Genomic DNA, 24,315 nt, shown 5'->3' on the forward strand with positions numbered 1-24,315 from the left:
AAAAAATTTTTTTTAAAAAGTTTAGTGTTAAGTAAAAAAGAAAGTTTTAGTGTTAAAAGAAATACAAATAAAAACGTTTTAGTGTAAAAAAAAAGTTTCGTGTGTCCTGTGTTGTGTATGGATTGGTGCAGGTCAGGACTACAATCCCCTCCCTCTCCATACGATGACAGGTGTGTGCTGTGGGTGGGGAGTTGTAGTTCCAGCGCACGCCTGCAGTACCCATGTTCTCACACTAGAGGTCTCCCCCGCTCAGCCCCGCTCCGCCGGCTCGCCATCCCCGGCTGTCCTCATTAACCCCTGTGTGTCCGGCGGGCGGGGTGCCGGTGGGGTGTCGGTGTCCGTCCATCCTCCCCGGTGTGTCTCCTCCTCCGTGCTGGTCGTCGGTGTGCTCAGTATGGAGGGATGGCGGTAGAAGGCGGGGTGGAGGTGCTGCTCCGGGACGGTTGGTACACAGTTGCGGGGAAGTTGTCGGAGGTCTCCCCGGTGCTGAGCGCGGACCGGTCCGGGGACAACGGGGTGACCAATGGATCGTTCCGGGGCCCCTCCGAGCCCCCCCAGCCCGAGGCCATCGCCAACCAGAAGCGGACGGTGCGGGTGGTGGAGCCGGGCGGGCTGGGGATCCATGAAGGGGGGCCGGGAGAACAAGATGCCCGTCCTCATCTCCAACATCTTCCGCGGGCTGGCCGCCGACCTCACCCACTCCCTCTGTCGGGGGCGCCATCCTCTCCCGTCACTGGCACCGACCTCCGGGATGACACACGTGACGAGGGCGGGCAGGGAGGTCACCCTGGAGGGTAAGTACCACCTGTAGCATGGGATGGGGGTCATGTATGTGTAGGGGACATGGGAGGGTAAGTACCACCTGTGACATGGGATGGGGGGCATGTATGTGTAGGGGACAAGGGGGGGTAACTACCACCTGTGGCATGGGATGGGGGGTGTCATGTATGTGTAGGGGACATGGGGGGTAAGTACCACCGATTGGATGGGAGGCATGTATGTGTAGGGGACATGGGGGGATAAGTACCACCTGTGGCATGGGATGGGGGGTGTCATGTATGTGTAGGGGACATGGGGGGGTAAGTACCACCTGTGGCATGGGATGGGGGGCATGTATGTGTAGGGGACATGGGGGGGTAAGTACCACCTGTGGCATGGGATGGGGGCATGTATGTGTAGGGGACATGGGGGGGGGGTAAGTACCACCTGTGGCATGGGATGGGGGGTGTCATGTATGTGTAGGGGACATTGGGGGGGGGGTAAGTACCACCGATTGGATGGGTGACATGTATGTGTAGGGGACATGGGGGGGTAAGTACCACCGATTGGATGGGAGGCATGTATGTGTAGGGGACATGGGGGGATAAGTACCACCTGTGGCATGGGATGGGGGGTGTCATGTATGTATAGGGGACATGGGGGGGTAAGTACCACCGATTGGATGAGGGGCATGTATGTGTAGGGGACATGGGGGGGTAAGTACCACCGATTGGATGGGGGGCATGTATGTGTAGGGGACATGGGGGGGTAAGTACCACCGATTGGATGGGGGGCATGTATGTGTAGGGGACATGGGGGGATAAGTACCACCTGTGGCATGGGATGGGGGGCATGTATGTGTAGGGGACATGGAGGGGATAAGTACCACCGATTGGATGGGGGGCCTGTATGTGTAGGGGACATGGGGGGTAAGTACCACCTGTGGCATGCGATGGGGGGTGTCATGTATGTGTAGGGGACATGGGGGGTAAGTACCACCGATTTGGATGGGGGGTGTCATGTATGTGTAGGGGACATGGGGGGGTAAGTGCCACCAATTGGATGGGGGCATGTATGTGTAGGGGACATGGGGGGCTAAGTACCACCTGTAGCATGGGATGGGGGGTGTCATGTATGTGTAGGGGACATGGGGGGTAAGTACCACCGATTGGATGGGGGCATGTATGTGTAGGGGACATGGGGGGGTAAGTACCACCTGTGGCATGGGATGGGGGCATATATGAGTAGGGGACATGGGGGGGTAAGTACCACCGATTGGATGGGGGGCATGTATGTGTAGGGGACATGGGGGGGTAAGTACCACCTGTGGCATGGGATGGGGGGGCATGTATGTGTAGGGGACATGGGGGGTAAGTACCACCTGTGGCATGGGATGGGGGGTGTAATGTATGTGTAGGGGACATGGGGGGGTAAGTACCACCGATTGGATGGGGGGCATGTATGTGTATGGGACATGGGGGGTAAGTACCACCGATTGGATGGGGGGCATGTATGTGTAGGGGACATGGGGGGGGTAAGTACCACCTGTGGCATTAGATGGGGGAGGTGCCATGTATGTGTAGGGGGCATGGGGGGTAAGTACCACCTGTGGCATGGGATGATGGGGTTCCTTGTATGTGTAGGGGACATGGGGGGTAAGTACCACCTATGGCAAGGGATGGGGGAGGTGCCATGTATTTGTAGGGGACATGGGGGGGGTAAGTACCACCTGTGGCATGGGATGGTGGAGGTGCCATGTATGTGTAGGGGGCATGGGGGGATAAGTACCACCTGTGGCATGGGATGGGAGAGGTGTCATGTATGTGTAGGGGGCATGGGGGGTAAGTACTACCTGTGGCATAAGACGAGGGGGTTCCTTGTATGTGTAGGGGACATGGGGGGGTAAGTACCACCTGTGGCATGGGATGAGGGGGTTCCATGTATGTGTAGGGGACATGGGGGGGTAAGTACCACCTGTGGCATGGGATGAGGGGGTTCCATGTATGTGTAGGGGACATGGGGGGGTAAGTGCCACCTGCAGATAATTATATCATTTATTTTCCTGTTCTTTTAGTTCATCTTGAAGCTCATTGTAATACAGTTTTGATAAATGACATCATTAATTCTACATAATAGTGTTTGAACTTTTGTGTTTGATAATAAGCTGTTCATTGGAAAGTCTCATTTTGTAAAATAAACAAAGTGTGTTATGTTTCCTTTTTTAGGTCAATTAAGAAAAAGCAAACCATTGACTCGATCTTCCCTGTTTTTATTCCATATTTAGATTCTGTTTTTGAAGTGGTTGTAAACCCTTACATACACCCAGTGATACACAGAGATGAAACAAATCCTCCTACATACGTTGTACTTGTTTATCTGCAGCTCCCTCTTCTCTACAGCTGTTCATAGTGCAGAATTAATAAAGCTTGTTTGAGATTTCAGAAAACAGGGGGCATGGAGCTGAAGTTACTCTTCAGAGCTCAGTGAGAAGAGCTGTGAGAGCTGATTGTAGGGAAGGGAAGGGACCCCCCCCCCTTCACACAGAACACAAGAACAGAGCTGAGGCTGTCAATCACAGGCTGTGTGCTGAAGCTCTCTCCCCATCACCATTTTTGTATTGGTGGCAGGAACACCTGTCAGAAGTAACTCAGAAGTGGTCATTTCTGGCAGTAGAACCATTTTATGAATTTCAGCGATTTCTCAAACAAAAAAAGAAACTAAGCAAATTAGCAAAAAGCAGAAGTTATTTAGGGGCACTGAAGGGTTATTTTTGTATTTTTTTTTTTTCTTTTGAGAACTTTATATATTTTTGCTGAAAGTTTTGATCAATGACTTATTTTTATCCTGTAACCGTATGTGCTAAACTCAACCCCCCTCCCCCCCCCCCCCCCCCCCGTTGTGGCTCCGTTATTTTTTTCTCCTGTAGTTCATCTGCGGCCATTCCGGGTTCTACAACCACCTCCGCTTGTCTATGTCAGTCACTTGGGTTGAATGTTCCCTTTTCCTGACTTGTCCAGGCTGTGATTGATATCCTTTCTTATAATGCAAATATTTGATGAATTTGGGTGTTTTCTCAGAACATGTTTCAAAGTAGTAAACAGGAAATGAAATAAAATAGGAAAAAGCAGAAGTTTTTTGGGGGCACTGAAGGTTATTTTTGGACCGTGAGAGCAATTTTATGTAGGGGGGGTTTCAAGACTCCAAGTCCCATTGATAAGTGGCGTATCCCAGTATTTCTTGACGTTGTTTCAGTCGCGGCTCCCTTTAAAACTATGCAGAATGTCGGCATCTCAGTGTAAAAATGTACTGTAAGTGTTATTTATCAATGTGACATCCATGCCTGGGATGATGCAGACAACCACCTTGATGATATGAACTTCACAGTTCCCCCATCACATCAGAGACCCCCATCACATCAGAGACCCCCATCACATCAGGGTTCCCAAATCAAGTCAGAAGTTATCCCATCACATCAGAGTCACCTTTTCACATCAGAGACCCCCATCATGTCAGAAGTCCCCCTATCACATCAGAGTCACCGCTTTTCATCAGAGACCCCCATCACATAAGAGTGCCTCCATCATGTCAGACGTCCCCCCCCATCACACCCCTGCCCTCATCTCATCAGAGTCACCCCTTCACATCAGAGAACCCCATTATATCAGAATTCCCCAATCATGTCAAATGCCCCCTCATCACATCAAAGTCACTCCTTCACATCTGAGACCCCCCCCCCCCCATCTCATCAGAGTCACCCATTCACATCAGAGACCCTCTCCATCTCATCATAGTCACTTCTTCACATCTGAGACCCACCCCATCTCATAAGAGTCACCCCTTCACATCCGAGACCCCCAATATATCAGAATTCCCCAGTCATGTCAAATGCCCCCTCATCACATCAAAGTCACCCCTTCCTTAATGCTAGAGGTCCCTGTCATGTCAGGGCCCCCCATACATCAGAGGCCCCCTATTCACAAGAGCCCCCATCAAAGCATTGTCACTCTTGTGCATAAAAGACCCCCTATACATGAATCCCCCATCACGCAGCCCTCCCAATCAGAGAACCCCTCCCAGTCACACAGTCCCCTCTTCACTTCAGAGCCCTACCTTTTTGCTCCAGTAGCACAGCCGAGAGCAGAAAGTGGAGGAGACTGACTTCCATCTTCTCCTGAAAGCTGGGGGTGGCCCTGCATGGTGCCTGCCATAGGTCAGAGTCATGGTTTGCTGGCAGGCTGGCTGCCACCACCATAATAATGAATGGTGCCGTGCATCCTGGCCCTAGAGTGCCATTGGTTGTTATTGGGCTGGTGGCCAGTTCATCTGCACCATGACAGCTTATGACACTGATCCAGGACAAAGTGGGTCCAATGTTTGTGACATCCTGGGGAGCCCAGATGGCACCCTGGGTGCCAAACACTGGTACAGTATATCATAAATAGGCAACATGGGTTTAAAAGCCTGTAAAGATGTATTCACTCATGAAACAATCAAACCCCAAACAAGAAAAATGGTATACCAGATCTTTACTTTACAAATGAAGAAGCAATATATTTTTTTAAATAGTACTGAGTCCTCCTTTGAGATTGCTAACTGATATCACTGTCCAAATAGACAATTTGTCAGACTGTCACCATCTCCCTCCTCATCTTTTCTGACTGTTTTTCACTACTGGTAGCATGAGGCGATACCAGGAACCTACAGAGGTTGCACAGGCAGTCCAGTTCCTCCAGGATGGCACATGAATACGTTCCATTGCCAGAAGGTTTGCTTTGTCTCTCAGCACAGTCTGAAGAGCATAGAGGCACCATAGAGCTCGATTGGCATTTGCCATTGAACACCAGAATTGGCAGGTCTGCCACTGGCACCCTGTGCTTTTCACAGATGAGAGCAGGTTCACCCTGTGATAGATGTGAAAGGGCCTGGAGAAGCCGTGGAGAACATTCTGCTGCCTGTAACATCGTTCAACATGACCATCTTGGTGGTGTGTCAGTGATGGTCTGGGGAAGCATATCCATGGAGGGACGCACAGACCTCTACAGGTTAGACAATGGCACCCTGACTGCCATTTGGTATCGGCATGCAATCCTTGGACCCATTGTCAGACCCTACGCTGGTGCAGTGGGTCCTGGGTTCCTCCTGGTGCACGACAATGCCCGGCATCATGCGGTGAGGGTATGCAGGCAGTTCCTGGAGGATGAAGGAATTGATGGCATTGAATGGCCCCCATGCTCACCTGACCTAAATCCAATATAAAACTTCTGGGTTATCATGTTTCGGTCCATCTGACGCCGCCAGGTTGCACCTCAGACTGTCCAGGAGCTCAGTAATGCCCGGGTCCAGATCTGGGAGGAAATACACCTGGACACCATCATCGGCTCATTAGAAGCCTCCCCTGACGTTGTCAGACATACATACGAGCACGTGGGGGCCATACAAACTACTGAGGACCGTTTCGAGTTGCTGCAATGAAATTTTAGCAAAATGGACTAGTCTGCTGCATCATTTTTTCACTTTGATTTTCAGGGTATCTTTGAATTCAGTCCTCTGTAGGTCGATCATTTTCATTTCCATCAAACGATGGGGCATCCTTACGTTCCTAACACATTACCTAGTCCATGTCAATATAGATATCCAGCAGGAGATTTTTCTCCATTGAGAACTGATGTGTTTTCAAAGTGTAACTTTCATTTTTTTGAGCAGTGTATATGCGTCAGACCCCCCTCCTGGCACTTCTGCTATTTGCTCTTGTACGCCTGGGCCTCTTTGAAGTGAACCTGAGTTTGTCCATGCAGGACACAGCAACATGTTCACTTTGGCTTCATACATATGGCTGTACAAGAGCCGTACGTGGTGACGTCACCACCTCACCCCTCCAGTCGTCCAATCATAGAACACATTGCATTCATTCAGAAAATGCAAAGCATTCTCTGAATGGTGCCCATGCTAAGTGACTTACCTCCTGTGTTCACAATGCATAAGGCTGGATACCCTGAATGGGACCCAGAAGAAAGTGGGGTACTGGTGTGTACTTCAGTGATTTCCAGCTTCTAGGAGGATTGTCCAGGTAATGTATGCATAGATACACTGATCCAAGCTGGAACTTTGTATAAAATAGCAATACCTGGAATCCTATTTAAAAGAGAAGTATTGGAAACTTTTTTTTTACATCATACTTCCAGTACGTAGGTGTACCTAGAAAGTGCAGAACAAACTGCAGTCCTGTGATCCATAGGTGAAGTGCAGCCAAAAGAGCTTTGGCTGTAGTTCTCCTTTAACCACCTGAAGACCAAGCCTATTCTGACACTTCTCTCCAACATCTAAAAATCTGTAATGTTTGCCAGAAAAATAATTAGAATCACCAGATATTTTCTATATTTTGAAACCGAAGCCCTAGAGAATAAAATGGTGGTTGTTGCAATTTTTTATGTCACACAGTATTTACACAGAGGTTTTTGGAAACATTTTTTTTTAGTAATGCCCATGTTGAGGGTTAGGTCCCAAAAAAAATTTAATTCGGAAACCGTAATGAGTTTCCCTGCGAATGGTCTGGCAAGGTTTGAATTTGGGTTGGCGGCGATAAATGTTTGTGCATATAAAATGCTTTGTTCCACAATCAATGCATACAGATCTTCTGTGAAAAACAGCTCCAAAAAATAAAGGGGAGTAGTTAAAGTTGCAATTTCCACCTGAATTCCAGGTTGGGCAGTGAATGGGGGAAGTACGGGTGCTGCAGAATTTGTGGGCTGCCAATCTGGATTTGCAAGCACGTCTGGAAGGATACTTGGGGCTCTACGGGCCTGTGTGCAAATCCCGGGCTAATCCCGTTAACGCTGCATTTTTTGGGGGCGCTTTACTAATGTGAATGCTGGTTAAGTGCTGATCTGATCAAAGATGTTGATCCGTTCAGACACTATACTAACAATGGAGGTTTGTGTATGAGCGTGTTCCTGGCAATCAAGGGGTTAAATGTGATGACTGGTGTACTGATGGGCAATCTGATGCTATCTGGGAGGGGCGTGAAAACCACGGGAGTACAAATCACGTGTGTGTATATATATGTGATTTTGCACACCTGTGCCGCCCTGTAGCAGTATTTATGCTATAGGGCGGTCAGGAAGCAGCTACATAAGCGGTTTGTGTTATGGTGCTACATCACTTTAACTGACAATTGCACGGTCATGCAACGCTGCACCAAAATGAAATTTACATCCTTTTTCCCCCCATGAATTGGGCTTTCTTTCGGTAGTATTGATCGCCTGTGCGTTTTTTGTGTTTTGCGTTATAAAAAAAAACCAACAATTTTGAGAAAAAAAACAATATTTTGGACTTTTTGCTATAAAACATGTCTAGTAAAAAAATTAAAATCAAATTTCATCATACATTTATGCCAAAATGTATTCTGCGACATGTCTTTGCTAAAACAAAATTCCAATACGTGTAAATTAATTGGTTTACGTGAAAGTTATAGCGTTTACAAATGGCGGTACAGAACTGAATTTTTTTTTTGGATACTAATAATAGTGGCAATCAGTAACTTATGGCGGCAATCAGTAACCTATGGCGGGACTGCGGCGGACATTCTGACACTGGGGGGAAATGACTTGGGGTCACTGACATCCCCAGTGACACCAATACAGTGATCAGTGCAAAAAAAAAAGCACTGACACTGTAGTAATGGCACTGGGGAGGAAGGGGTTAACATTTTTAGGCAATCAAAGCGTTAACTGTGTGAAGGGAGTGTTTTAGTAGTGGGCGGGGGGGGGGGTGTTCTTCACAGGAACACACTGTCCTGGAAAGCTGAGCTCTGCTCTCCGGAACAGTGTGCTGGAAACTGACAGGGAGCAGAGCTGCATTGAAAACACTGCAGCTGTGCTTCGTGTCAGTGTTTGCCGGTAATTGCCGGGATCCGGTGGCTAATCACCGGCCGGGACCCAGTAATTGACACCCGCGGCCGCGATCGGTGCCGCGGGCAGGGCGGTCGCACACGCCCCTTACCATGTAAACAGGATGATGTTTATAAACGTCATCGTGCCTACAGGGGCCACTTTGCCGCAGTAAATGTACTGTGGGCGGTCCCCTGGTGGTTAAGCAGGCATGTCGCCAATCCCAAATAAATGGACAACCTTGACTTGCCCTCATGTGGAGGCGCCTCTGTGAAGGATTTGGAAAACATTTCAGGCTTTTTTCTGCCTGGCCAAGTGCATGACACGCCGAGAACGAGACGGTCCGTTTGTGTCTCCCCGTTACCAACAACTGTCCTCAGATGCAGCGAACATACTAATCAGAGAACGCCGGAGGTCTTATGTCTGAAGCCCCGAAATAGCGATCCATTCGTGCTCTCTAGCAATCAATTGGGAGAAATTCTCTGCGGTTCTCTGTTCTCTAGGCTGGTGATGGGAGCTGCTCGGCGGCAGCTATCTGGGATCACAGCTATTACCTGGGACACAGTAAAAACTCCCATAGACTGTAATGACATCTGGCAGATGAGGTCTGGGAATGCATACAACTCGGGGATTACCTGGACCATTTCTTTTTAATATGAAGACGCAGGAAAGTCATATCGCTGAAATTCAGAGATCGCAGGTGGGAGGGGTCAGAGGGACGTGGAGGTGGAATTAGTGAGAAATAGTCTATTATTGGATTTGGAGAAATACGCTATTTATTGCAGACTGGATCCTTTTCACTTTCATGATAATTAAAGGAAAGTTGTACGGAGTTTCTCTAAAATTGCAAGTCACCTGATTGTTCTTCTGATCTGTTGTCTTCAGTACTCTAAAATTAGAATCCCTGATCTGCATAAAAGTTCAAAGTGGAACTAAACTGTATCTGAGCGCCATAAACTGAGAGCGCGATTTCATCCATTTTTAATATTCACCGCAAGCCCACCCATCCATCTATGTCTCCTTGCTTTATTTTGTTGAGAAATCACTTTTGAGAAACACCTTTTTAGATTTCCAGCTGTGGCCATCTTGAGTAAGTGCAGAAGATTCATGTAGCTTCTACTTCCTGGAATCCATCTGCCATTAGCTCAGGCATGCAAACAGGAGGATGTGCTTGGGTGAGAAAGTCCCTACTCCTCTCCTCCAGATGAAAGGAAAAAAATGCCCATGAAGACTCCTGGGATCTATGACATCACAATGGCCCAGAAACCGGAAGCAACTCAAGAAATGTGAACAAAAAAGTTTAAAACAAGTAAATAGGAAGGTATATTCTATCTATCTAGCAGTAAAAGGATTAAAAATAGGTAATGTTGATTAAGAGAGAGAGGTTAGCTTCGCTTTAATTTTGGGCTAAAGTTTTATTTGTAAAAATGCAGTCTGCATCTCTTGTGTCATGTCCGCAGTCTCTGATCATCTCTTGTATCATGTCCGCAGTCTCTGATCATCTCTTGTATCATGTCCGCAGTCTCTGACCATCTCTTGTATCCTGTCCGCAGTCTCTGATCATCTCTTGTATCATGTCCGCAGTCTCTGATCATCTCTTGTATCCTGTCCGCAGTCTCTGACCATCTCTTGCATCATGTCCGCAGTCTCTGACCATCTCTTGTATCATGTCCGCAGTCTCTGACCATCTCTTGTATCATGTCCGCAGTCTCTGATCATCTCTTGTATCATGTCCGCAGTCTCTGATCATCTCTTGTATCATGTCCGCAGTCTCTGATCATGTCTTGTTTCATGTCCGCAGTCTCTGACCATCTCTTGTATCCTGTCCGCAGTCTCTGACCATCTCTTGTATCCTGTCCACAGTCTCTGACCATCTCTTGTATCATGTCCACAGTCTCTGATCATGTCTTGCTTCATGTCCACAGTCTCTGACCATCTTTTGTATCATGTCCGCACTCTCTGACCATCTCACAGCCACCCCCTGACAACAAAACAAGAGGTCTTTAGAAAATCTTTATTGTCATTTTACCAGCTTGACCTCCATGGTCCTGTCACATATTAATAAATGGCTGCCTTGCCTATTCCTGAGACAGGACCTTGGAGCTTACAGCTACAATCCATAGCCCACTTTTACTTAAAGAAGAACTCTGGGCAAAACCTTCATTACATGTCCTTGCTGATTTCCTACCTTCACTGAATATGTCTTCCATCTTCTGGTTCATTCAGTAGTTGCTGTGAAATAATCTTTTCATTTTCAATTCAATCCGTTAATTTTCCTTGGTTTCCTGTTTGTAAGAGCGGTGGCTGCTATGCCACTGGTCTTGGCACATCCCTTCTGTAGTTCTTTCTCCAGGAAGCAGTGATGTAATTCAGCCCCACTTGCAGTGGTGGGAAGACCGAGACTCTCAGATACATTCAACATGTACAGGCCTAGTGTACCCGCCCACATTCGCTACAATTCCCTGTGGTTGATGGGAACTGTAGTTTCCTTTTACTGCAGAGAGAGGAGAGGATATGATGTAATCACGGCTGTTACTCCTCCTCCTTGGTGCAGAAGATACTGTTATCTTTTGAATTACAGAGATGAGGTCATGAAAATTCAATGAGACTTTTCTCCTAAATGGTAAAGCTTCTCAACATTTTATTATCTGTTTAGTGTTTTGTGTAGGGTGGTGTACTAATGGGTGATTGTTATGCCTATCCCGGAGTTCTTCTTTAAGTGCGACCCTTTTAAAATGTCAAGGACTGCACTTGAGGCTCTTCGTATTAAGCAAGTTGACCACCACCGGAAAAAATGGGTCCGCTTGGAGTAACTACTTCAAGTGTTTGTTCACCTTCTCATTCTGTTCATTCTTTCTGGAAAGGTGAAGCAACCCTTTAAGGAGCCTGTAGCAGCAATCAGTCTGGTAGGATTGCACATTGCTCCATCCATGTGTGCTATGATCCATTGCTTTGGAATACCGATAGCTATTGGTGGAGCTCACCACCAAGCAAACCATCGTAAACGAGATGGTGAATGCATCTGGCCATACACCAGGATGTTCGTTGGAAAATGTTCTTTTTGGGTGTTGATTTGAATTTCCAAAGGGTAGTGGGTTCAAATCGATGTTTGTTTTCAGATGTAGTGATGAGAAAATTCGAAGGATCAGGATGGAAGATTGCTTTAAATAAATGACCTTCTAACAGAGAATGCGGATTTTGTTCAGGAAATTACATTTCATTCCAAAACTGAGTGTTAAAAGGAAGAGAAATTTTGAAGTCGGATGTTCGCACGGTCAACACATGTACAAAGGATTTGCAGATGAACGTTTGACAATCTACTAGTGTATAGCCAGCTTTACTGCTCTCCAGCCAACCAGGTTGGATGGGTTGACTGCCTTCTTCCTCATCTCAAACAATGGTTCTTCCCACCACGCTGGCTATGATGTGGCTGCAGGATGCCTGGACCACCATTTCCAAATATATATATAAAACAATGCCTTCAGTTATGACTGCGATCTCTTCTACAGGAGGAGGGATGCCCGCCCCCCTCCCCGCCACCAATTCCTTTCCTGGGCTCTCTCATTCCATTGGGGATCCTGGGACCGCTCCAACCGGCAGCACCGACTTCAATACACACAGAGAAAGGAGCTGATGTAGTTCCTCCCTCTCTGTGGGATCACAAAATGGAAGCAACAAGGATTTTGTCAATTTTGGTTCTGGTTCTGTGTTTACTGGGCAGTTGGCGACCAGCTACTGTGCTGACCCATATGTGTCTGATCAGCTGCATTGGAGGCCAGAGGAGAGATCTGGGGTCTGATAGAGCCAGATGTCTCCATAAAGAGGACCTGTCATAGCCCATGCTGTCACAAGGGATGTTGTACATCCCTTGTGATAGCAATAAAGTTAATTTATAAAAAAAAAAGGGAGAGTTAAAAAAAAGTTTAAAATAAATAAATAATTAAAAACACATTTTAAAGTGGCCCTACCCCCGTGCTCATGTGCAAATGCATACACATACGTAAATCCAGCACACATATGTAAATGGTGATCACACCATACATGTGAGGTATCGCCACGAACGTCAGAACAAGAACAATAATTCCAGCACCAGACCTCCTGCATCACTATAAACTAGTAACCTGTAGAGGCTTTTAAAGTGTCACCTGTGGAGATTTTTAGATACCGTAGTTTGTAGATGTTCCACGAGTGTACTGCACAGTGTATTCCAAATCAAAACAAAACGAAAAATGTTTCAAATTTGTTATTACTTTACAAAAAGTGAAGAAAAAGGAATATTTGGCTGTTCAAAAAAAAAAACATGACTTGTTGAAGTATTTGGATGTGTTCAATCTGATCCATGATCCCTGGTATGCGATAAATAGGCCCAACACCGTAGTATGAGACATATCCCCATATCATGATGCTTGCACCACCATGCTTCACTGTCTTCACAGTGTACTGTGGCTTGAATTCAGTGTTTGGGGGTCGTCTGACAAACTGTCTGCAGCAGATCCAAAAAGAACAATCTTGCTTTCATCAGCCTACAAAATGTTGCTCCATTTCTCTTTTGCCAGTCAATATGTTCTTTGGTAAATTGTAAGCTCTTCAGCACCAGTCGTTTTTCCAACAATGGGACTTGAGGAGGCTTCATGCCGATAAATAATATATAGTTGCAAGTGCACTAAAAGCTGCTAAGCACTCAGGTAACCAATAAAACCTCAAACAGACAAATTATATTATAGTGCAGCGGTAAAATATATAGACAAAAATGACCAATAAAATGCAATCACTGTATAAAATAGTTCATATGATAGCTGGTGTCATAAAACGTGAATCCTGTATTCAACTGGAAGTTGGTGCTTGTGCAGTCAAAAATGATAAGAATGCGCACTCACCAGAGCGCATGATAAAATGCGCATTTATATGTAAATATCCTGATGTCACTGAAGGTTATCAAGGTCTGGTCAGGAATGGAGTAGAATCCCTCACTGAGTGTGCCTGGATCTTGTAGCCTCTGGTGTGTGATGGAAAGGTAACCGGGGTCCCTGTAAGGGATGGACAGGTCAGCTCACCAGGTATATGGAAATCCTACTGCGAGTCCTGCGAATCTGTAAAGTAATCCATTAATAAAATAGATCGGGAACGTATTCAAAACAGAAGCCAGGTCTTGGATGCCAGAGCCGGTTACCAGAAGATCCAGAGTTAGGAAATACAGTGGTGTCCTCTGTTCACCCCCAACCGTCTGATTGGATGGTGAAACAACAGCAGCAGACTGATTAGGTCATCTCTTTGCTCTCTTCTCCTATCAGTATGTTCTATGTTGGTACATGTGCATGCAGCACACCTGATTGGCTCTCGGTTCTGCCCCTTCTTCTTCCAGTGCTGCTGCATAGTAAGAGGCTGATACCAAATCAATTTCAGGCACTTCCACTAGTGGCATTAAAAAACACACATTTCAAGATTTATTAAGCCCTTCCTGTCGGATGTATGTATATATGTGGCAGCACAGAGATTGGCCGTATTCTGTGCCTCCACGTATACACATACCTGTTTTGTGTTGGCAGCATGCCCCCAGCACTCTGACAGTACCGTCACTGACAATTGGAAGCTGGTAGGATGGGCTTCCAATTATCTAATAATCCAATCACAGTGATCACATGGTGCGGAAGCTGAGCAAGCAGGTAACGATGCTCCGGTGTTACTATCTCTTAAAAGGCTGGGAAGAAGGGGTTCATGAATACAGAGTTGCATTCATTTGTGTCTGTTATATCTGTCTGGAGATTAGTCCAAAGATGTACAGTTTTTATTCAACTGTGTGTGGCAAAATATCCTAAAAATCCAGAGCTATGAACAGGGGATTCTAAGAAGATCCTGGGATTTCCCGCTGTAAACGCATGTGTTCTGTATTGCAGACATCTAGAGCTGCATTCACCTGATGCCAAGCATACTGCGGTGCTGCGAGCAAAAGATCCTGCGGCGGCCCAGACCTGGTTCAACGCAATTCACGGGGCGGTGATGGAACTTCTTCCCAAGGTGATGGCCGAAGTCCAAACTCAGCTGGGAAAAAACGGAATCTCTGGAAGTCATGAAATTCGGCACATGGGCTGGCTAGCAGAAAAGGTCAGTTTGTTGTGTCTTTGGCTTTATATTGTTTATCTCACGAGCTAAATGACCACAAAAATGTCTCATCTGAAGTCCCTTTAACCCTTTTCCGCCTACTCCGGTGTCCTTGTACAAAGTTCTGAGTGCCTGGGGGGCGGGAAGATTTTCGATCATGTGACTACTGTGTTTTGCTGTCATAGTGGTCACATGATCAGGAGTCGTTCCACTGGCTATGGATTATTAGTGAGGGCCGAGAGCTGTCTGTGACAGCCCAGTGTCTGTGCTGGGAGCTTGCAGTGAGCTTGTTCTCAGCACAGAAACATTGGCTGCCCAACAACGCACATGTGTGGGTGTTAAAGCCTGCCCTTGCGGCTGCAAATATGTGTTATTTGGGTGACAACAGGTTAAAGTGGAACTTAACCCCCCCAGGTTTAATTTTACTCTAAACCCCCTCCTACCTTGTGTGCTGGGGTGAACTTAAATAACATACCCAGCCATCAACTGCAGCATTGCCCTGCAGTAATCTGCTGAAAGCGGAACCCACAGGGCCTTGTGCCGCCATCATTGGAGCCAGCTTTCTCTTCCAGGTCCTAGCAAGCAGCTCCCGATGACACTCCACTGAGCATAGACAATATTCGTAGTCCTCCTGCGCTTAGGTGAACCTGTGGCTAAAGCTGCTAGTACCTAACCATATACCAGAAATGGTCAATCCAAAGTGTAAAGTGAGGTGCTGCGCTAATAACTAAACTATATGTAAATCCCAATGTGAATAAGTGGTGAACAGTAAATAAATGAGTGAACAATACTATAATACCCAGTGACTATATTAACAGCATAAGTGACATCAACCCCAAACTAAACATCTACACCGCCTCTCCTAAATGAGTTAAATCAACATAAAAAAATCTATAAATACAATAATTAAATACACATACATATAATGAATGCCGTGGTACTGAATATGCGCCTATTACACAACACGAGTAAATACATATCATGTGGTGACATAAACGCATGTATGCTTTACATTCCCAAAACCAACTGATGTGAAAGAAATGGCAGTGATCCCACTAAGGGATAACAAACAAAGTGAATCAGTGAAACCACTCCTTGTGGTAAACGTACAAAAAGGGAAGAGGAATCGGATTATAAACGCATGTATACCTACATGCTCAAGGATAACTGGTGAATAAGAACAATAGCAGTGATCCCACTAAGGGACAAACAAAGTGAATCCGTGAAACCACAAATTGTGGTACTTGTGAAAAAAGAAAGAAGTCAGGCTCACCGCCTGTAAATCACTAACAATCACTAAATGTACACAATTGTGACCCCCCTACTGGGGATAAGTGAACAGAAAACATCGGCTATAGTGCCTATAAATAATGAAGGGATTTGTAACCCCAAATGGGGGGTTCTGAGTAAGCAGAGAAATAAGTGACGGCAAACAGAGCCTCACACTCTCCGTGTATCCACAAACATAGATAAACATGGATAATCCACCAATCAACATGAACAGAAAAACCAAAACACTAAATTATTAACGTGTCCTAAAAGGTGAAATATACAGTTGTGTTCAAAATAATAGCAGAGTGTTGAAAAAAGTGAATAAAGCTGAAAATCCTTCTAATAGCTTTTATTTCCATCCACACAAATGCATTGGGAACACGACACATTCTATTCCAAATCACAACATGAAGAAAAATACATCAAATTTGTGTTGTTCCTCTAAAAAAATTGAAGAAAAGTGAATATTAGACGGTTCAAAAAAATCGCAGTGTTTGTATTCTTCTTCACAAACTCAAACATTCACTATATAAACTGAGAAATGTTTGAAGATTTTGCTTTCCTTTGAATGACTTCATGAATATTTGGTTGTAATCGCACTGTTTCTGAGAACTGCTGTACATCTGTGTTGCATGGAGTCACCCAACTTCTGGCCCCTGTGATCAGGTATTCCAGCCCAGGATGATTGGACCACATTCCACAGTTCTTCTCTATTTCTTGGTTTTGCCTCAGAAACTGCATTTTTGATGTCACCCCACAAGTTTTCTATTGGATTAAGATCCAAGGATTGGGCTGGCCACTCCATAACGTCCATCTTGTTGGTCTGGAACCAAGATGTTGCACGTTTACTGGTGTGTTTGGGGTCGTTGTCTTGTTGGAACACCCATTTCAAGGGCATTTCCTCTTCAGCATAAGGCAGCATGACCTCTTCAAGTATTCTGATGGATTCAATCTGATCCATGATCCCTTGTATGCGATAAATAGGCCCAACACCGTAGTATGAGAAACATCCCCATATCATGATGCTTGCACCACCATGCTTCACGGTCTTCACTGTGTACTGTGGCTTGAATTCAGTGTTTGGGGGTCGTCTGACAAACTGTCTCCGCCCACTAGACCCAAAAAGAACAATCTTACTTTCATCAGTCCACAAAATGTTGCCCCATTTCTCTTTTGCCAGTCAATGTGCTCTTTGGCAGATTGTAACCTCTTCAGCACGTCTTTTTCCCAACAGTGGGACTTTGCGGGGACTTCTTGCAGATAGCTTGGCTTTACATAGGCGTCTTCTAATTGTGACAGTCCTCACAGGGAACGTCACACCTTCTTTCATCTTCCTGGAGCTGATTGTTGGCTGAGTCCGCCCCATTTTGGCTATTCTTCTATCCATTCCAATGGTAGTTTTTCGCTTTCTTCCACCTCTTTCAGGTTTTAGTTGCCATTTTAAAGCATTTGTGATCATTTTAGCTGAGCAGCCGATCATTTTCTGCACTTCTTTATATGTTTTCCCCTCTCCAATCAACTTTTTAATCAAGGTACGCTGTTCTTCTGAACAATGTCTGGAACGACCCATTTTTCTCAGAATTTCAGAGAGAAATGCACTGTAACCAGCATGTACAACATTTGCTGCCTTCCTTCCTTAAATAAGGGTAATAATTGCCACCTGTTTGTCAAAGAATGAATGACCTCACTAATAGAACTCCACACGGCTATTATTTTGAACACGCCCCTTTCAATGAGTGATTCAATGACACAGAATCAGCAGCATGCATGTCATGACTGTTGGGTCTGTTGGATTTCTATTACTCTACTACACCTGCTAGGAAATTATTTGCCATGTAGAAATATCATTTCTACCAAAAACAGTGATTGATCCGGTTAGTGATGTCTGACTGCTATTATTTTGAACACAACTGAACAAACTTCACAATATCTACAAGTTGTCTTATCGATTGAGTCACTGACTGGTATCCAACTAAGATTGAAGTTATCGCTATCTCATCCCAACTGAGGAATCACTTCTAGGACCACTGAGAGGAGGCTGCACGCGGGACCTTGCCCACAAGAGAGGGAACTGACACAGCGGTGGACCTGACATCCGTTGGAGAGAGTCCGGGTTCCAGACCGGTGGTGTTTGATTATCATAAGGTGTTTTAACCCTGCAGGGTCACCGCATGGAGGTGAGGGGCCATTGCACCTAGAGTGGGATTTATAGTATCCTGTTGCACATTTATGGTGATCACAGGACTACAGAACACCTCCACCATTTGGATGGTTCTGGACACCTTCTATAGATTGGACATTTATTTCACCTTTTAGGACACATTAATAATTTAGTGTTTTGGTTTTTCTGTTCATGTTGATTGGTGGATTATCCATGTTTATCTATGTTTGTGGATACACGGAGAGTGTGAGGCTCTGTTTGCCGTCACTTATTTCTCTGCTTATTCAGAACCCCCATTTGGGGTTACAAATCCCTTCATTATTTATAGGCACTATAGCCGATGTTTTCTGCTCACTTATCCCCAGTAGGGGGGTCACAATTGTGTACATTTAGTGATTGTTAGTGATTTACAGGCAGTGAGCCTGACTTCTCTCTTTTTTCACAAGTACCACAATTTGTGGTTTCACGGATTCACTTTGTTTGTCCCTTAGTGGGATCACTGCTATTGTTCTTATTCACCAGTTATCCTTGAGCATGTAGGTATACATGCGTTTATAATCTGATTCCTCTTCCCTTTTTGTACGTTTACCACAAGGAGTGGTTTCACTGATTCACTTTGTTTCTTATCCCTTAGTGGGATCACTGCCATTTCTTTCACATCAGTTGGTTTTGGGAATGTAAAGCATACATGCGTTTATGTCACCACATGATATGTATTTACTGGTGTTGTGTAATAGGCGCATATTCAGTACCACGGCATTCATTATATGTATGTGTATTTAATTATTGTATTTATAGATTTTTTTATGTTGATTTCACCCATTTAGGAGAGGCGGTGTAGATGTTTAGTTTGGGGTTTATGTCACTTATGCTGTTAATATAGTCACTGGGTATTATAGTATTGTTCACTCATTTATTTACTGTTCACCACTTATTCACATTGGGATTTACATATAGTTTAGTTATTAGCGCAGCACCTCACTTTACACTCCACTGCACATGCACAGCGTATTGTACATAGCCTCAAAGCCACCTGGGATACATGATGTTGGTATCCTAGGGGGCTTCAGGTGGGGTGGGGAGGATGTCATTCTTACCTAAGCGAGGAAGGCAGATGCATGGGGTGTGTTCTCCTAAAAAAAAAAAGAAAAATTGAAAAAAGAAAGAAGTACAGGAGTTAGATAAAAATATGGAAACACTTCATGATTTGCAGGTGTGAAAGTGACGACATGGTTTGCGTTGAAAGCGGAAGTGACGGAACATTCTTTTGCTTCCGCTGTGTGATGAGACACCTAGCTAACAGGTGGAAAGCCTCACATCCCTCATTTACTGCGTGCGCAGCTAGTAATATGGAGTCATGTCAGAGCTTACTGAGCTTCAAAGAGGGCAAATTGTTGGTGCCACTTAGCTGGTGCCTCTGTGACTGAAGTTGCCAATTTATTTGCCGTGTCACGAGGTACAATATCAAAGGTTATGGCGGCATATACAGTTTCTGGGAAAACGATGTCTGGGCAGCCATATCTTGGTATTCTGCAGGTCCCATTGTCACCTTGAAAGATAGTCACTGCCAGTGACTATGTACAAATTTTGGCAGACTATGTGCACCCCATGGTGCAGACATTGTTTCCCGAAGACCGCGCCATTTACCAAGCTGACAATGCTCCGAATTCACACAGCTGGCGTTGTCAAATCACGGTTTGGTGAGGATTCAGACAAAGTCTCACACCTTCCCTGGGCGCCACAGTCGCCGGACCTCCATATCATAGAGCCATTATGGTCAACGAGATTTGGGCTCATTTTCCGCCTCTGGCATCTCTGCGAGAACTGGAAGGATTTTTGTATGAAGAGTAGTATCAGATTCCATTATCCACCACCCAAGACTTATATTTGTCAATTCCCAGGAGAATTCAGACCATCTTGGATGCTAAAGGCAGTCCAACACTATAGGAGCTAATGATTTTGTTCTTTTACCTAGTGTTTCCATAATTGTGTCCATCCCCTGTAACTGGGACTGAACGTTCGTGTTAAAATCTTAGTAGTTTGACGTCATCGTGTTCTTGCTCTATCTGTTTAATGTGCTGATTGTCTGCTTGTTATTCGGGTCCACTTTAAACTATGATCAGTTGCTTAGGCGGAGACCTTTCTCTGCCACCTACTGGAATTTGTCATTTCTGTGCAATGTATGCGATTAAAGAGGGGACTCCGTATGCAGCTTTCATTGAATGTTGCCACTTAACAGCAAGCACTGAACACATCAAATATGCCACAGTCTCCTGGGAAGTGTAATTAGTCGGTTTGTTTGAATTTGGGGTTTTACTGTTACACTTAGGAATCGGGGGAGGCTGAGGATAGGGCCACTGTAGCTGACAAGCCCCCTTTGCCAGTCACACTCCGTGAACAGGGGATTGTGGCAGCTATGCTGTGTCTGAGATCAATGTTAGTGACGCCCACTAATTGGGCATTCGTCGGGGAGGAGCAGAAAAGCTGGAAATTAAGGAACCAAAAAGAGATTTACTTCACATTTCAATACTGTTTCATTGGAGAAGTGAATACAGGCATTTAGACATGCAAGGATGGATCTGTATTTATGTTTTTAATTCCTTCAGGAGTTAATTTTTTAAGGCCCAACACTGGAAACACTTTTTAGTCGGTTATTGTGTACCGAGAATACTATCTCTACAGTCACTGACCTTACATTTTCCAAAATACAATATTTTCCCTAAAGCGGGCCTTTAAAGTCTTAAGGGGCCATGCACGGTGCTTACAAGAAGGTGTCCGTTCCGATATTGGGGGCACGTGTAAAGGTAAAGGTACTCTGGGCTCTGATTTGGGTCACGCCGTGTACATCGTTCTCTGGGGAGGTACAGTAGTAAGTGTAGATGGTGAGACGACTTGTTCAGCTGAGCCAATGCAGATTTAATGAGCATCACACTTGTTAGCGTTGGCGGTTGGATTGGCTGGATGTCCGTAAAGACAGATGGATCCAGTGAATGCTTCCTGTTAATATGGAAGATGGACAGTCTAGGTGTTGATAGACATCGTTTATGTATTTACTTTGTACAGTTATTGTTATTTGCTTTTTATGAACACGTAATTTCCAAAGGTTTTGCCCATTTATAACAGTCCCTGAGCGATTTCTCTGCTCCTTTTTTGTTATGTTTCCACAGAAGTTGAAGCGTATCTAAATCCGAGAACAAAATCTTTTCCAGTTTACCAATCTTTAGATTTGGTGGCTGCCATTGTTTTATTTTTATTAGGATTATCTAGTTTTTATGTTAAGCTGGTAATCATGTTCACTTCCTGTCCTAGGGTGACAACACTCAATGTACTATATCTATTGTAATGTTTGGGGGTTGTTTAGCTCAGGGTAGCGCTCACCAGCAAGTAGAATCCACACCAGAAATTGTTGTTTTAGAGTTTCTTGGCCAACTTTTATTAAAGAAAAAAAAAAGTCCATACAATGTATGTTTGCCACATCAACAGAAGACAACCAATCCAGCCTCCTGGCTTGCACTTGTAACAAAATAGTTCTTCAGCCTCCTGGCTTATGTACAGCAGTTCTGCTCAGGCCTTCCACTATAGACCCTCGTCAGTCCCCCATAGACCACTTCCTCGCCAACACTGTCCACACAGCTGGCAGCCCCTTGCTGCCCTGATCCTCAGGCTCTGGACTCTGTCCTTTCCAATGCACATATGCACTCCTCTGGATTCTCCCTTGCACATACCTGGATTCCTCGGGAGGATAGAGCCCAGAACCCTGGTCCTGTCTCTACAAAAAGCCCAGAACCCACCTGCATAATCCGTGTTCTGGCTATTCCTAAAATCTAGTCCCAGGATTGCAGATTTCTTCCCACCAAGATCACTTTGACATTTCCAGGCTCCATGTCCCAAAATGGACCTTTATGAAACAATGAAGAAACTGAAAAGCCAGTTTCCTCTGCATTACACAAACTCCCTGGAGCCCCTTAACCTGCCTTGTTGAGGATCCTGGGTAGCATAATATCCTTTTACCAACATGACAGATCACCGCACTGTCACACTATGGAGAGCAGCATTGTCACCCTAGGACAAGAAGTGTGTCAGGGCTACAGAACAAACACGTGTAGGCTTGTGAGCTGCTATGTGAGTAATAAATCTTACCAAGTGCTGATTGTGAATCGCCTGCACCTAACACATGCTCATACTAGTGTGTAAAAAAACAAAAACCCACAATGTGCCGCGCTTCACTTCAAACATAATATGTGTATCCAATCACTAATATTTCTAATGCATATCCAAATATATAAATGACTATAAATATATGTAATTGTGCATCCAGTTACTATTAGTTATATATCAAAATAAATGAAAAAGTGAATGAACCAATGATGATTGTCAACAACAGTGTCCATATGATTGTTATAAGCAGTCAAAAGAAAAATCCATATATGAGTTCCTTCAAACATGCAAACTTTGCTTTACCGTATAATATCCCGTGCTTCTTAAAAAGTATTTGGTGCGAATAACTTGCATAAACGTGCTCCCCCCCCGGTTGTGCTCTCACCTCCAATATATGAACAAACCGTTAAGTAAGGTCATATAGCGCTTGTGTCCCTTTAAATGGACCAAAGTGTGGATGGGACGGTATCCTGCTGTTTGGGGTCCTTCTCCACTCAGACGATAAACTCCCCTTCCACGGTGGTTATTATAGAGGAATACATCAAATCATAGTGTATTACCCTTTAAAAATCATTTTTATTAATAAAAGTAATGCACTCACATTTACTCTATGTTAAAACTGCTTTGTACACAAAATGTGTCCTCCAGAACTTTTTCCCAGGTGAAAATCCTAAAATTGCCAGCCTGTGTCAGTATGGTACCATCGAGCATCGTGAGGAGCTTTGATGTCATGACGCTGGATGGAGCACGTTTATGCAAGTTATTCGCACCAAATACTTGTTAAGAAGCACGGGATATTATACGATAAAGCAAAGTTTGCACGTTTGAAGGAACTCATATATGGATTTTTCTTTTGACTGTTTATAACAATCATATGGACACTGTTGTTGACAATCATCATTGGTTTATTCACTTTTTCATTTATTTTGATATATAACTAATAGTAACTGGATGCACAATTACATATATTTATATTCATTTATATATTTGGATATGCATTCGAAATATTAGTGATTGGATACACATATTATTTTTGAAGTGAAGCGTGGCACATTGTGGGTTTTAGGACTACAGAACACCTCCCCCTTTGTCCATCTATACAAGGCTAGGTTCACACCCTCTCTATGCTCTTTCTCTAAAAAGTTATTCCCTATATCGTATGGATGTATGTATATTAGAAGCCATAGGAATGACCGTTTCTGGCATTCCCGCCCCTTTCTCAAGCTCAATGTACATTTGAAATTGTGAAAGGGCAGGGATTCCCAAAACTCAAGAAGCGGCTGATTAGGCGGTCGCCTAATGCCTCACCCTCACAGGGGCTTTGCGGCAGCATCATTTGCCTACGGCTAGGTTCACACATGCCTGGTGTGAATTTCCTGGTCATTTTCACTGCCAATTTCCAATGCAGCTATTCAGCGGTTCAGCTGCGGTTTTCAAATATGGTTCAGATGCAGATTTATGGCGCTGCTGGCCACTGGCGTCTTTAACAATACCTGGTCCACTTCAGGTCCAGACACTTGCACCCCCTTCCAGTCTCGGACAATTTTCAGCTTTTAGCACTATCACACTTTGAGTGACAATTGCTCAGTCATGCAACACTATACCCATATTACATTTTTATCTTTTTATTGTGACAGATAGAACTTTCTTTTGGTGGTATTTGATCACCACGGGGTTTTTCATTTTTTGCTATATAAACAAAAAAATACTGAAAAGTTTGAAAAAAACAAAACATTTTTTGCTTAGTTTTTGTTATATAATTTTACAAGTAGATAATTTTTCTTCATAAATTTAGGCCAAAATTTATTTTGCTACATTTTTGGTATAAAAATAACCCAAAACAGTTTATATTATTTAGTCTGTGTGAAAGCTATAGAGTCTATAAACTATGGGATATATACTTGAAATATATGCCTTAATGTCATATAGCTGTGATCTGGGCGCTGGTATGGGGTGTGGCTGTGATCAGGACGGCGGTAT

The 24,315-nt window shown here is 44.6% G+C and overlaps 1 protein-coding gene across 1 annotated transcript; it reads left to right on the plus strand.

Moving 5' to 3' along the window:
* Positions 1–402: 402 nt before the first annotated feature.
* LOC149450400 (beta-1-syntrophin-like) lies at positions 403–16,273 on the plus strand. The gene is made up of 3 exons (XM_089692011.1): positions 403–794; positions 14,540–14,747; positions 16,214–16,273. The coding sequence occupies exons 1-3, from the start codon at positions 403–405 to the stop codon at positions 16,271–16,273; spliced, it is 660 nt and encodes a 219-aa protein (XP_089548137.1).
* The last annotated feature ends 8,042 nt before the right edge of the window (positions 16,274–24,315 follow it).

Source organism: Staurois parvus, unplaced genomic scaffold (assembly GCF_062004578.1).
Source record: "Staurois parvus isolate SC_StPar_1 unplaced genomic scaffold, SC_StPar_1.0 ptg000575l, whole genome shotgun sequence".
Classification (NCBI taxonomy): domain Eukaryota; kingdom Metazoa; phylum Chordata; class Amphibia; order Anura; family Ranidae; genus Staurois; species Staurois parvus.

Coding starts and splice junctions, on each gene's coding strand:
- LOC149450400 (XM_089692011.1), top strand. CDS start 403: ATGGCGGTAGAAGGCGGGGTGGAGGTGCTGCTCCGGGACGGTTGGTAC. Junction 795..14,539: donor CAGGGAGGTCACCCTGGAGG/GTAAGTACCACC, acceptor TCTGTATTGCAG/ACATCTAGAGCTGCATTCAC. Junction 14,748..16,213: donor TGGGCTGGCTAGCAGAAAAG/GTCAGTTTGTTG, acceptor CCACAAACATAG/ATAAACATGGATAATCCACC.